This window comes from Paralichthys olivaceus, chromosome 8, assembly GCF_024713975.1.
Source record: "Paralichthys olivaceus isolate ysfri-2021 chromosome 8, ASM2471397v2, whole genome shotgun sequence".
NCBI classification, from domain to species: Eukaryota; Metazoa; Chordata; class Actinopteri; order Pleuronectiformes; family Paralichthyidae; genus Paralichthys; species Paralichthys olivaceus.
Window position 1 is genome coordinate 21948846 of NC_091100.1, and position 14230 is coordinate 21963075.

At 44.0% G+C, this 14230-nt stretch overlaps 1 protein-coding gene across 2 annotated transcripts; it reads right to left on the reverse strand.

Moving 5' to 3' along the window:
* Positions 1 to 5758: 5758 nt before the first annotated feature.
* pcdh18a (protocadherin 18a) lies at positions 5759 to 13725 on the reverse strand. Of its 2 annotated transcripts, none has more exons than XM_069530619.1 (4): positions 10830 to 13725; positions 10045 to 10133; positions 9204 to 9376; positions 5759 to 7447 (listed from the first exon to the last, which is right to left on the reverse strand). In XM_069530619.1, exons 1-4 carry the CDS (start codon positions 13317 to 13319, stop codon positions 6603 to 6605), a joined length of 3597 nt encoding a protein of 1198 aa, XP_069386720.1. In that variant the 5' UTR covers positions 13320 to 13725; the 3' UTR covers positions 5759 to 6602. The 2 variants fall into 2 exon arrangements, with proteins under 2 accessions (XP_069386720.1, XP_069386721.1); XM_069530620.1 differs by having other exon boundaries at positions 10045 to 10100; positions 10830 to 13724.
* Between the last annotated feature and the right edge of the window lie 505 nt (positions 13726 to 14230).

Here is a 14230-nt window from a genome sequence, read left to right on the forward strand (position 1 = left end):
GTCTGCCTGCCTGCCTGTCTGCCTGCCTGCCTGTCTGTCTGTCTGTCTGTCTGCCTGCCTGCCTGCCTGTCTGTCTGTCTGGCATATGTCGGCCAGGCACTCATGGAATAAATTACGGAAACACTGACACAAAATTGAAATGCATCTGCAGTTCATTTGAATAGAAATTAATTTTATAGGCAGGAAATGCAATTTTTGCATTTCTCATTTTTCTCATTCTATTCTCTGCAAGGATGTGAAGAAACCTAGTTTCCCAAATGTCAAACTATTTCTTTAATATGTGATTTATTGTTGGTCTATGTTTATATATCAGAAGCAAGGCATGTTTTTGGACAAAAGAAAATCCACCTTAGAAATCTTTAAAAAAAGACAGAAAAGCATTGGAATAAGTTTCACGTTTTTTTCACCATCAGCAGCTAAGCTAAGAACTAGCATACAGAGACGTCAGGACTTCAGTTCTCTATAAGGCCCAATTAGATGTGGATTTACAGTTTTACATTCTACATAACAAACATGACTCTCTGCTCTTTTCATCTCTTTCTCTCTTTTATGCATTTTTCTCTCAGTTGAAAGACAACCCAGAGGTACATCCTGATCTGCACTCACATTCTCATTATTCCGTTACTTTAATACTTTTTTTACCTCTCCATAATTTACATGAGGCCCCGGATAAAGTCACATACCACAACAAAACAGTATCTTACTAAATAAGGATCCTCCTTAAACACACACACACACACACACACACACACACACAGTGTGACTGTTCATAGACTTGCAGTAATTAAACCATCTGGATATCAAACTAGCTAGCTTAGCCTTGGGGTAAATTCGCCTGGTGTGTGCGTGTGTGTGTGTGTGCTTATGTGGCATCATGTGTACATGTGCATGTGAATATGATATGGCAAAAGGCCAAGCTACTGGCTGCAGCAGTGAGATTCTGTCTTTACTCTATCACTCTGCACTAATCCAATTGTCCGAAAAGAGAGAGAGAGACAGAGCGAGAGAGAGACAGAAAGCGAGAGAGAGAGAGAGAGAGAGAGAGAGAGAGCAGTCTACAATTGGCTGCTCTCCAGTTCTAAATGGCAAGCTGGACAGGGATATCTATTAGACGGTGAGAGTACAGCCAACACACCCAACCTCCCCCATTCAAACACATACAGTAGATGCATGCATACACACACATGCAGAGTCACACGCCCACAAGCTTCACATACAATAATGAAAAAAGCCATTATCTCACTAGTCCTGGCTGCACAAAAGCACCCCCCCTCTCTCTCTCTGTCAACAGCTCTTCAGCAGGGCTTGTTGATGGTGTGGCAGTGTCTCCTGAAGAGTTTCAGTTGTGAAAGCACATCCCTGTTTGTGAGAAGACAGGTGCCACAGTGCCATCTGCTGGACAAATCCTTTTCTGGTGGCTTCTTTTGCATTGTCCAAACATTACAAAATGAAATATCATATTTTATTTCAGTATGGAAATTATATGGATTGTACAAAAGGTTCAGTTTGTTACATTGTGTTTCAACTATTGTTGTTGTCAACATAAATGTAAATATTGCACCAATAACTTGCCAAATGTGCAAGTGGTGTAAGTGTAGATGCTCTTAAAGGGTTCATTTTTCACACAGTTGTCTGTGAAAGTAAAATTCACCTCTTTTCATGGCATGGTTTGACATGTGAGAATAATAAATCTGCTTTACATTCAAATCAGTATCAGAGTCTCTGTGAATGTTATAAGTAACACCCATGTTTTTCCTGTGAAAATGATGTGAATGTGATTCATCTGGGAATGCAAGAATGTGTGTCTTTGGAGGTATGTATTTACTAGTCTGATTGTACTTTTAGATGTGTTCCTGACAGTGTAGAGAAGTGAAGAGTAGTGTGGAGAAACCTCAACTCTAGAGAATATACAATATATATAATATACGGAATGCTTTTAAACATTTGATAAAAATGGAGGCTTCCATCTTGGTGGATGGAACCTCAAGAGGTTACCAGGATAAATTTGAGGTGATAAACCTACACTCATGACTTAATTATTATGTTGGTGTATTTTTACACAACATTTCTGCAAGGAAAAGTTATTGGGTAACCCGTGAGGAGGGTTCACAAACCAGAGAGCCAGGAGCCACTGACTTAACTGGAAAATTACTTAATTGCTAAAAGACAAAAAGGAAATTAAGGAAGAAAATACAATTTAACCAATAAAATGTTCTTTGGTACATTGAATATCAATGTCTCCGTCATTCACATCAAAGATATGGAGATGCTGCTCTTTCCCATGTGGGTATTGTCAATATACCAAAAGAGACATGTGTCTTTTATTGTAGGCTTGAAATGTTTTGACAGAAAGCATTTGGGAATCCCTGATTTAATTAAGCTATCATCATCGTCATTTTCAACACAGACATCCATCTTTGTCCTTTGTCTTTCTCCAGGTCTCAGCTCAAGAAAAAAAACAGGTCTATTGCTTTTGAGGTGTAGCCGGTAAAAAAAATAAAAAAAATAAAAAAAAACCAGAGACTTGATTCCCACAGACTGCTGCACTTTCCATCAAGATGGATGATGGACAAGAAAGCCCTTGCAATTAAGTTGGTGGGTGTGATAGATGACTGGGCCACCTGACGAACACACATACATATGATATCACTTCAACAATACGATACGAAACATAAAAGATGTTCCATCAGGGCAGTCTTTCAAAGCTGTGACTGTACACAACACCTGAATTCTGTTTATGTTACACGCTCGCCAATATCCTCTCCTCTCAGACACTAGTGGTGCATGTGTTTGCACCGTGGTGTGTTTGACTTGTGAATGAAAGCTGACCTCCCTCAGAGGACCCAGCAGCTGAGTATGACCCGGGCCCTCGCCTTCTTGGTTCCTGTCAATAACAATCAACGGATGAGGAGATGACGAAGGAGTGTGTCAGGATTTCTGTTGTTTGTCCTGAGGAAAAAAAAAGAATCCAAAAAGTAATAGGTGTGATTTAATACTTGTGACAGTGCCGATGATAAAAAAAAAAAACAGACAAGCAGCGAAATAATAATGATCAGACAGAGGCGAGATGTGATCAAGTAGAAAAGAGGATTACAAATTCTAAAGTCTGTGGGGACATGGGGCTGTCAAATCAACTGAGAACGTTGCTGGGATTTGGACGAGCATGTTTGTCTGTTTCTGTGTGAAGGAGAATATTTATGGGTGTGTGTGTGTCGAACAGACAGATGGACAGACAGAAATAGCCAGAAGATGAGAGTGAGATATGGAGGTTTGGCGGTGGGTGGTCATTATAAGTTAGGGAGGGGTGGGCGCTGTGGAGGAGGAGAGCACGTTTGAGGATGAAAAATGAGCCGCAAGTCGAGTGAGACTGACAAACAATTTAATGGTGGATTTGCTAAAACAATGATAAGCTGAAGTTCATATTTCAACATCATATCGGTGCCAGTGTTGTATTTGTGTCAAATTAATTATGTGAGTGGTAATAAATGAGCACCAGCGGATTTCACACCCAGCCTGTGTGTTTCTCCTATTACACACGCCATTACCATGTGCTAAAGAAGATTGTTGTGCTAAAGATCATCCATCATGAATTGCCAGTCTTATTTTGAAATGACACACACATTTGGTGGAAGTATTAAAAACATTAAATATCTATTGTTTATTTTCCTTCTGTTACATTTGTGAAAGTTTGTCATGGTTAAATTGATAGTTTGGCAATTTGTTCTTATTTGCTTCCTTGACAAATAGTTACAGGAAAGAAGATTGATACGGCTGAAGCTGAATATGATGCTACAGCCGACAATCCGCTAGCTTAGCTTTAGGATAAAGATTGGAATCAGGAGGAAAAGAGTTAGCCTGGCCTGTAACATTATCCACAATTGTGTAGCCTTTAAGCTAAGCTAAGTCCAAAGCTCCATACATGGTGTGACAGCTGTAAATAATAAACTACTACTTTATAGTAATAAAAGCACGACCATACATCATAGCTGTTGAGGAATTTTTGTATATATCCTCACACATTACTGTATATGCCACTATATACTGTATTATGTATATATATAGTGTATATTACATTATATCTGTACACCATGAAGAGAAGTTCCATTCTCTCTGAGCAGTAACCCTAGGTCAGGTTATAGAAAAAGGACCAACCAACAGTGCATAGAGTCTACACTTAGGGACCTTCATATCTAACTGAGATGCTCTTTTGCATTTTACACCAGTATCCAGTAGGATGCAAACATCTTCATGTAACATAGAGTGACAGCAATTCTAGTCTTTCATTGATGACACATGACAGTTGTGCTGTTAGAATGGGTGACACCAGTAGGCTAGAGGAAGATATACTTTGATGCTGGGGGACATCTTCAGTCTTGGGGGAGACAATGTCTCATGTTACTCTGTTAGTGTTTGTATATTGTTGCACCTTCTGGTCTCCTTGATGCATCAAGTCTACATTAAAATCTTCTGCATAAGACATTAGCTGAGTTCTCCTTTCACCAGCTTCCTGAAAACTTCCATAACAATAGCTAGTTATGACGAGTGCATTAGCTGCTGTGACACAATTGAATATTAAGCCCTAATATGGTTTACAGGCAGCTTAAGCTAATTTAGCATATAGCATGCTTTAGCTTCCTTCCTTCACTCACACACACATTGCTTAGCCTGGCATAACATTTCCCCACCGTCTTTATGCTAAGCTGAGCTAAAACATCTCACTTCAAACTACTCATTGTACAGTGCACAACCATACATAAGACTCTGCTCTGTTACTGTTACACTGTTAAATATTAAACTGTTGGGATTTCAAGAGCCTTTGCTAATTTAGCATTTAGCATGCTTTAGTTTCCTTCACTCACACACACGCAGCAAGTGCTTGTTGTTTATCGAGGCTTGGCCTCTTTAATGATGAAGACAAATGAGCTCATTATCAGGTGTTTGCATGTGCATGTTAAGTGAGTGTGTGTTTGTGTTTTCATGTGTGCATGCACCTGCCAGTCTACTGTATAAATGTGTGTGTGTGTGTATGTGTGTATGTGCATGTGTGGCCATGTTTTGAAGGAAAGCTCCGTCTCATGAGGTTAATTTCTTCAGTTAGCCTTAGTTGTTCAGTGCTCCCTCTTTTAAACACAAATCAGTATCCTATTGTCTCTTGACAGTGTGCGTACCATGTGCGTGTTCTTTTGATTGTGAGAGTATCAGCTGAAGATTAGGCCCCACGATCACCAGCAGCGTGAGTGAGGGGAGGCGCTCACCTCCCACTTTCTGTTTAATTGTATTACAAGGCCATATGGCTGCGTTGTACAATATCATGCTGCTGATTCCCCATCATGTGCAGCTATTATCAGACGCTGCTCATTTTCGGAGCATATTTTAAGTGTGATGCTTTCATGGTTGAAAGAGACGGTGAGACAACGCATCCTCTAAATTTAAATTAATGCCTAAATGCTTTTTAATCTAAAGAGATCGTTTGGGAATAAATTCATGAAAAATGGCACGTTCATTAGCAGGATCGTGCATGTGAGATGAGGTTTAATGAGGTTTGCTTGGAACACATGCAGCAGATTGTCACTGTATGCAGAGTGCTGCAGTTTTAATGCTGGACATTAGGGGGTGCTAAGAGATAGGGGGGCAAATGGAAGCTCTTTGTGAGGAAAATATGAGATATGAAAAGAAACAGACAATTTGACTCAAATAAGTCAATAAATAAATATTGCTGAACTTAATTTAAAAAAAAGGATATTTTTTCAGACACAACCGTGTTATGAATCCCTTCACTTTATTTACCATCCACTGGTCACAATGATATCATACAAAACCAAATTCCTACATGGAACTGCATTGGAATGTGATATTATTAATACGCACACACACAGGCACACACATTCAATAAGAAAATTAAATACAGTTGTTTTATCAAATAAACAGGGCAGAGGAAATGAGACACATTGAGTGATATTAAGACATGCAGTGACAATATAAAAAATAGACATTTGTTTTCTTTTTCTGTACAAACATACATGGACACATATAAATATATAGAAGTAGAAAAGAGTGTATTTTTAAAATACAAAGGTCAAATTGTACAGTTACATTCCATAATAACAAAACAGGAGACGTAGCACAATATTCAAGTGAGTTTGCCTTTTTCCCACAGACACTGTACAATATTGTACACTGTAAAAGCAGAAATTAGATCACACAGCTGTTGGTTTCTCCCCGCGGAGTCTGTTCTTGCTGCTGTAAACATTACAAATGAAGAAAGGGTACAGTTTTTGTGGGTGGATTTCGGTTTGAAATCGAAGGGACTGTAATGACAACTGAGCAATCTGTTCTCCGCGCGCTGGCTTTGATGCCGTTAAGTCACCTCCATCATAATTTCAGTGCCATGTTTTACTTTTTCTCTGCGAGTCTCTCAGCACTGAGCAGCAAAGAGGATATTTGGTAAAACAGACGAGACAAGCATTACAGTGAACAAGAAACAGTCATCATGTAGTTTATATGTATACGATGGCACGAAGAACAAGCATTTGCCAGAATGTGTTGAATTGTTCTCTCTCCTCACATTGTGATAGCATGCCACGCCATGTTTTTCTCCCTCTCTAGTTCTGTCTGACATCCTGCAGCAGTTTGTTGATCTCATGCACCAGCTCACTAGCGTCCATGCCAGCCTCATGGCGGCTCTCGCTGCGCTTCCCACCTTGGTGACCCTGGTGGAAGACGCCATCAAAGTCATCTTCCTCATAATTCTCTGGGATTTCCTCCATGGCTGGTAGCCATTTGAGGTGAGGCGGCTGCCCATTAGTGGAGGTGGCAGTTGGGGTCGAAGATGAAGAGGAAGTGGAGGACGAGGAAGAGGGGGAAACGTGGTTGGTACCCACAGATCCACTTCCAGGGTTCAGATAGTGGGTATTTGCCGCCCATGCAGCCACACCTGGGGGATAAGCGGGACCTTTCCCACCTGGCAGCAACCCTCTGCGGCTATCCTGAGGAACAGTGTTGTTACTGTGGTTACCTGCAGTGTTGCTGCTACGTCCAGTTCCTCTCTCAGTAGTTGACGAGGAGGGGGGGGGGCTTGTTTCAGTGCACTCTGTGTAGGAGTCCATATTGGGGGGGAGAAGTCGCTGGAACACAGAGTTCATCTCTGTGAGGAGGGAGCCAGCCCCTCCTCCGGCCGCACATGCATCACTTCCTCCTCCGGCGACAACTCCCCCGGCAATGGCTTCTTCGCTCCCAGACTCTTTACCAAACGTGGAGAAGCTCTTGCGGCGCTCTGAGTCGACCGAAGACTGGTCATCGTCGAGCTGTGGCTGCTGCGAGGACTCCTCCCCGGGGATGTACATGTTGTTGCGGTAGTCAGAGGAGGAAGCGGGCGAGGAGAGAGGGGGCATCCAGCACTGGTCAGAGTGTCCCAGGACACGACATTCATCCGTGCACAGTCTCATGGCTACAACAACAAAAAAGAAAACACATAGACACAGTCAGGAGCATGTTCCGCTACAAGAAGAAAATGAAACAAAAAAAACCCGGAACAACTGCAAAACCAAAAACTCAAAGTCAAATCTCCTCACAAAGAAGTGGGATTTGTTAAAAGTGTTCATTGCTGCGGTACAGAAAATGTCAATACAATTGAATAAAACAAGTAATAAACCCTGAGACTGTGGTAAAGTAATGTTACACTTAAGAGATATACTGCTCATGGAGGAGAATGGTACAGTTCTATTTAATACACTGAAACAAGTGCAGGGATGCTGTTGAGTCTGAAAAACCATGCATGCTAATAAAATGCTTCATGCATAATACCTTGTAAATATTTCACATGGCAGCGCTTCAGTCTTTTATTAATATCAAGAAATCACAGCTCAACCTGGAAGAGGTAAGTTCTTTTTTTTACCTCTTCTTATTCCTGCTGAGGAGCAGATTTTGGAGTATTTACACTTTACAGCACATATATCCAGGTAGCTCTCATGCAGGTATGTTAACAATCAAAGGACTCTAGACGGAAAAGTAAATAAGTGCCAGATCCCACCCAAATGGCATCACAGGCAGACGTTAATGTAATATTTGGCTGCTTTGCCCAGCAAGCACGACGCAGCTCAGGCAGGGATTTTCTTGTTTAAGTTCTTTTATCATATCCAGCATGAATAGCCACATTTCCCCCCTCATCTAAATAGAAAAATCTAAACAAATTAAATCTTTTGGAGAGAAAACAGGGAAAATCCTCCCTCCCGGCCTATTATTTCCTTCCCCTCCCTGTTTTTCATATTAGCATAAAAGATAGAGGAAGGGAAGGGTGAATGAGGAGGGGTGCAACACCTCTAAGTCTTTCTCAAAGGGAGAGAAAAAATAAATACAGAAAGACTGTCCATGTCCGCCACCCCTCCCTTTATCCATCTCAATAAAGATAGAGAATACATTAACAAGAAAAGAAGAGAGAGAGAGAGATGCAGAGGAGCTCTTGGCTTTCTAGGGTAGAGCGAGGAAGGGATTGTCAGTGAGTGTGAGAGAGAGAGAGAATAACATTCTAAAAGCAATTACTATGAATTCTCCTCAGTTCAGACATGAAAGCGCAACACTGTCACTCAAAAAAGGAGAAAGAAAAGAAAAAGAAGGGAGAGAAGAAAAAAAACAGCACCCTGAGACGCATAGTGATGAGTGACAGGCAACTCATCTCCGCTCAGGGGAGGATTTTACAGACACGACTCTATCTGAGGGGCAGATAACACGCACACACACACACACAACAACCCCACACACAGCAACGCAAACAGCCAGACACACTGTAACCTCTCTCAGTGATAACGAGCGTGGAAATGAGGGCTTGTGTGGAAGAATGGGGCTGAGCACAATGGGGATTGTGTCGGCGGCAGGGGTGAATGGAGCGGCTGTATAGGCAGGTGTACAGACGAATAATGGGGCTTAGGCCTGGCGCTGTCCATGGTGCTGAAATGTGTGGTCTTGAGGACATCACGAGTTATCAATTCTAGTTCAAATTTAAATTTGGTTGGAGGTAAAAAAACAACTTTTGACCAACACGTTTGCAAGATAAGACTATGCAGAGGTGTGACTCAGCTGACTGGAAAACACATTGCCACGTCATGCTGAAAAGAGTGCACCAAACAAAAAGGAGAAGGAAAAGTTGTTGTGGTGTGTCATCACAAAGGGGAGAGGGAGACTGTGAGAGTTGGTTTCCTGAAGCTCACCTGGGTGGAGTCGATGGTGCATTTCGAGGTGTATCAGGTCAGAAAAGCCCTCCCCCAGCAGCAGTCTGTCCACGGGGGATTCCCTCCCCATGTCACAGTCACTGTCTCCCGCCTCGCTGTCCCCACGGCCACTGTCCTTCAGGCTGAACTTGTCCATGTCTTGTAATGCATACCTATGGGGGAACAATTCAATAAAATAAAAAAAAGATTACAAACACATCGGAATAACAAATATGATGCAAATTCACATTTTGCAAATGAGCGCTGTGTGAATTCTGTTTTGCAGGCTGACAGAATCAATCTCTCCTCATGGAGGAGACTAATGACAAATAAATCCATCAAATAAAACTTTAGACTGGAATCTTTAGAATCCCCATAGACGAGGCTCTGCCCATAAATTCTACGTGCAGGTATGTCCCATCAATAAATCTATTCCAACAGCCACAGCGGGCATCAATAAATCTATCATGTGGAGATCATAAGGAGGAATATTATGATGAAAATAGTAATGGATTCACACTTCACAGCCCGAGAAAATGTTTTTAAGAAGAGGAGTACCGAGGAAATTGTTGTGACATTCAGACAAATGAGTTGCATACTTTTGAACTGAATGGCATTGGTATGATAACAATTGGAACATGAAAAAAAAATACATTAACACGCCATCAAACCATGATCTACATGTAACTGACCAGGTAAAACTTTACAACAGGTTGTTGGAACATGTAGTAAACAATGAAACACAAGTGGTTTGAAAAGTGAACAAAAGATAATCTTGGTTTTGTTTTTTGGGTTGGGGTGGTTGGGTGGGGGGCGTACTGAGGGAATCGGGGTGAATTACCTGTAGCTGCGGGAGTATTTGTTGCCACGGAAACTGGGTCTGGGCTGGTACTGGCCCTGATGGAGCATGGACAGAAGCTGTGAGACTTGCTACATCCAAAAATAACAAAACAAACAAAATAAAACAAATGAAAAAAAAGAAAGGGGGGGATGAATAACAGATGGGTAATTGAGGAGGGGGGGAAAAGACGGGACAGACAGAGAGAGAGAGGGGGAGACAACACAGAAGACAAAATAATAGATGAGTAAACACAAAATGGATGATGGAGAGGCTGCTGAAAATGGATGAGACAAAATGGATGATGTTATAACAAAATAAAAAGGTAGAGGTAAGGGGGTGAGTCTAGATGAATATGGAGACATATGACTGAGGGGTGAGTTGTGGTTGTGATGGAGGTAATGGTGACAGGGTGTAAACAGGGCGGAGACAGAGGCACATCTGTAATCATCAACAGTTTTTAATGAGAGTCAGTATGATCTACAGGGCAGTGTTGATTTAGACACTGTCACACATGGAGATGAGCTAATTTAATGCAACGGAGAGAGCTGTGAGGTTGAGAAGACTGGTGTGTGTGTGTGTGTGTGTGTGTGTGTGTGTGTGTGTGTGTGTGTGTGTGTGTGTGTGTGTGTGTGTGTGAATGAGAAAGAGAGAAACTGAGGGAAAGAAGAGAGACAGAAAATTTGGAATGGGGCTGAGAGACTGCATTTTAAATTTCTGAGAGTAATTGACTTCTGAGTGTGTGTCTGTGTGTGTCTGTGTCAAAGACAGTGCTTGTGTGTGCTCACCTCCACTGGTGGAGTCGCGTGTGTCAGTTCCAGGGCAAAGCTCTCTGGAATGTGATTGGATGAGATGGTCACCAAGCTGTTCAGGGATTGGCGGCTGTGATGGTTCTGTCTGCTCCCCATCTGGGCGCGGTCCATGGGGGGTGTGGCCGAAGGTGAGCGGTGGTGGGCTCTGATTGGCAGGGTCCCATTCACTGTGGGAACCAGGGTGATATCGCCTTTGTGGATTTGGCGTGCGGGCTTCTTAGGATGGTGCTGGTGGGTTGACTCAGCGACCCGGCAGTTGTAGGAGTTCCTGTTGTCCTTCTTCTCACGGTTACAGCGAGCAGCAAACACCACCATGATGACGAGGAGCACAGCGCAGATGGCCCCAAGGGAGATGATGATTATTAAGGATGAGTCGAGTGAAGACCCCCCCTGGTCCATCACCTGGACGTGGTTCTCCATGTTCTCATAGAGGGTGATTTTCAGAACGGCCTTAGCGCTGAGGCTCTCACTTCCCTGATCTCGAACCACAATTGTCAGCTCAGCATTCTCCTGGGGGAAGTTCTCCAGGCTGGCATTGGCATGGATTTCACAAGTTCTTGGGTCGATGAGAAAGAAACCCTCCTCGTTGCCGCTGACTATGGAGCAGATGAGCTCAGCGTTGACCCCTGTATCCCGATCAGTCGCCCTAACCACTGTTACTAGGTGTCCAGCCTCTGTGAACTTTGATGCGAGCACATCAGCAGTGAAGTTCCACAGCTGGGGCACCACGATGACTGGAGGGTTGTCGTTCTCATCCAGGATGTTCAGAATGACAGTAGCGTTACTCAGCAGTGATGGTTTTCCTGCATCTTTGGCTTGCACCACGAAGGAGATACGGCTGACGTCCTCACGATCAAATGTACGCAGTGCATAGATGGCGCCATTAGAGGGGTCAATGGTGACGTAGGTTGAGATTGAACTCCCATGAACAGAGTTCTCCAAGATGGAATAGCTCACCTGTCCATTGGTATCCAGGTCAGGGTCGGTGGCCATGATAGAGGTGAGATATGCTCCTGGGGCATTGTTCTCAGATTTAAAGATCTCATATCGGCCCTTCTCAAAACGTGGCGCATTGTCATTCTCATCAGTCACATGCACAGTGAAATGTTTGACAGTAGAGAGACTGGGAGTCCCCCGATCCTCTGCCACCACCGTCAGACTGAACTCTGACCTCTTCTCTCTGTCCAGAGACACATTGGTCAGAATCATGTAATTATTCTCATAAGTCTTCTGCAATTTGAAGTAGCCCTGACCATGAAGTTTACACTCCACCTCTCCATTCAACCCAGAGTCCATGTCCTCCACCCTCACCAAAGCTACAAACGTGTCCAGAGCAGAAGCCTCAGATATGTACGCTGCATCCCCATTCCCCTGAGAGGACATGAGGTTGATGCTGATGTCTGGCTTGTTGTCGTTCACATCTACCACTTTGACCAGGATCTTGCAGTGAGCGGGCATTGAGTTTGGACCCATGTCCTGCGCTTGCACATCAATGTCATAGGAGCTCATGGTCTCATAGTCCACACGCCTGACGAGGGTCAGGTGACCACTGTCTGGATTGATTTTGAACGTCTCCATTATCTTTGGGGACACGTGACTACTGAAGGAGTAGACTATCTTGGCGTTTGTGCCCTCATCCGCGTCAGTGGCGTTTAAGTCAATGAGCAGAGTGCCAACAGGTGAATTTTCTGGAAGATTTATGACATATGAGGACTTGTCAAAAATGGGGCTGTTGTCATTTGAGTCGGCGACATTAATTTTGAGAAGGGTCGTACCCGTCCTGGAGGGAACGCCCCTGTCAGAGGCCGTGTATTGAAGTTCGTAACTGGAGCGCACCTCCCGGTCCAGCTCCCTGAGCACCACCAGCTCCGCGTACTTGGCCCCGTCGGTTCTGGACTGGATGTCCACCTTGAAGAAGTTGTTGGGCTCTAACGCGTACGTGTACAGCGAGTTCTCCCCGACGTCGGGGTCCGTGGCGCTGTCCAGGGGAATGCGCGCTCCCACGGACGCGCTCTCGGAGATCTCAATGGGAATAACGGCGCGGGCGAATTGGGGTGCGTTGTCGTTGATGTCCAACACTTCCAACTCGACGTGGAACAGCTGCAGGTGCTCGGTGGGCAGCGTCAGCACGTCGAATTGGACGGAACAGTTGAGGTTCTTCTCGCAGAGTTTCTCGCGGTCGATCTTGGTCTTGATGGTGATTTCTCCGTCCTGCTCGCGCACCGCGAGGAAAGACGAGCTCCCTCTTTGCATCGCTCTGAAGCGGAGCGACACCGAGCTGGGAAGTTTCGCCAGAACATCCGCGACATCATCCCTTAAACGGGCGATGACCGTGCCAACCTTCTGCTCCTCATAAATCTGATATTTCAGTGTCTTACCGGTGGCGTGTTGCGTTGCCAGTGCCAAAACAACCACAACTTTCCACATTCTTGACAGAAAGAGTCCCTTCATCTTCACTGGTTGCATTTCTGTGCAAGCCAAAAGCAGATCCAGAGAGAAAACAGCTCAAAAATGCAGAGCGCAGGAAATTCCAGTTTTAACTTAGTAATTGCTCTCCTCCCTCAATCAGCAGCTGCATTGCTTTCTCCGCGGAGCGTTGAGGAAAAACAAAACATTCAGATTGTTCAATCTAAGCCAGTACAAGTTGCACTATTTTCCATATAAGCATCCACACTTGTTTCTATCTTCCCTTCCTTGTCATTCAGATTGTGTCTATCTAGCGTGAGGGAGAAGCAGCTGAGTGCCACCGAATCTGTGCGCCTTTCTCCCTCTCCTGCCTGCGTCTGGTCTGTGCGCCGTGCGCTTTCGTACGCTCCCTCTCTCCGTTTGAGGTGCCTCCGCACACAGACTTGCCCAAAATAACCCGCCCCAAACCAACTAGTTGTACATGAGCCACGGCCCCCCCTCCCTTTCACATCCCGGGAAAGACAAACGCTTTCTTCAATCAAAAGCTGCTGCCCACTCAAACTCCAGAGGAGAGAAGGAGGCGCAAGAGGAGGGAGGAAAAATAGAAAGTGGGGGGTAAGAACAATCCAGTGGGGTTCACTTTCCCCACTCCTAACGACCATCCTGCTTCAATGGGAGAAAATAAACTAGAGGAGACAACATTCATTCAAAGGACTTTCCCTGACGTTTTTCATTGCTATAAACCCATGGACGGTTTACGACTTTCTCGCTTCTCGTCTGTTCTCCCCAGACAGCATGGAGACGTAAAAATAAAGAGTCTAAATTCTCATTAGAAAAGAAAAAGATAAAGTCGCCCCAACCACCACCACTTCAAAAGCGCAGCCTTTTTATTATAAAACATACAGCTCAACCCAGCCAGGAGCAGCTGTCACAACTCACTCCTACTGACTGACTGACTGACTTATTGCATG

What these genes read in the sequence shown, in the direction of transcription:
- pcdh18a (XM_069530619.1), bottom strand. Translation starts at nt 13,319, where the DNA reads ATGCAACCAGTGAAGATGAAGGGACTCTTTCTGTCAAGAATGTGGAAA. An exon ending in ACGCGACTCCACCAGTGGAG is followed by an intron (nt 10,134 to 10,829) that starts GTGAGCACACAC and finishes TTTTGGATGTAG; the next exon opens with CAAGTCTCACAGCTTCTGTC. An exon ending in GCACCATCGACTCCACCCAG is followed by an intron (nt 7,448 to 9,203) that starts GTGAGCTTCAGG and finishes TTGTTGTTGTAG; the next exon opens with CCATGAGACTGTGCACGGAT.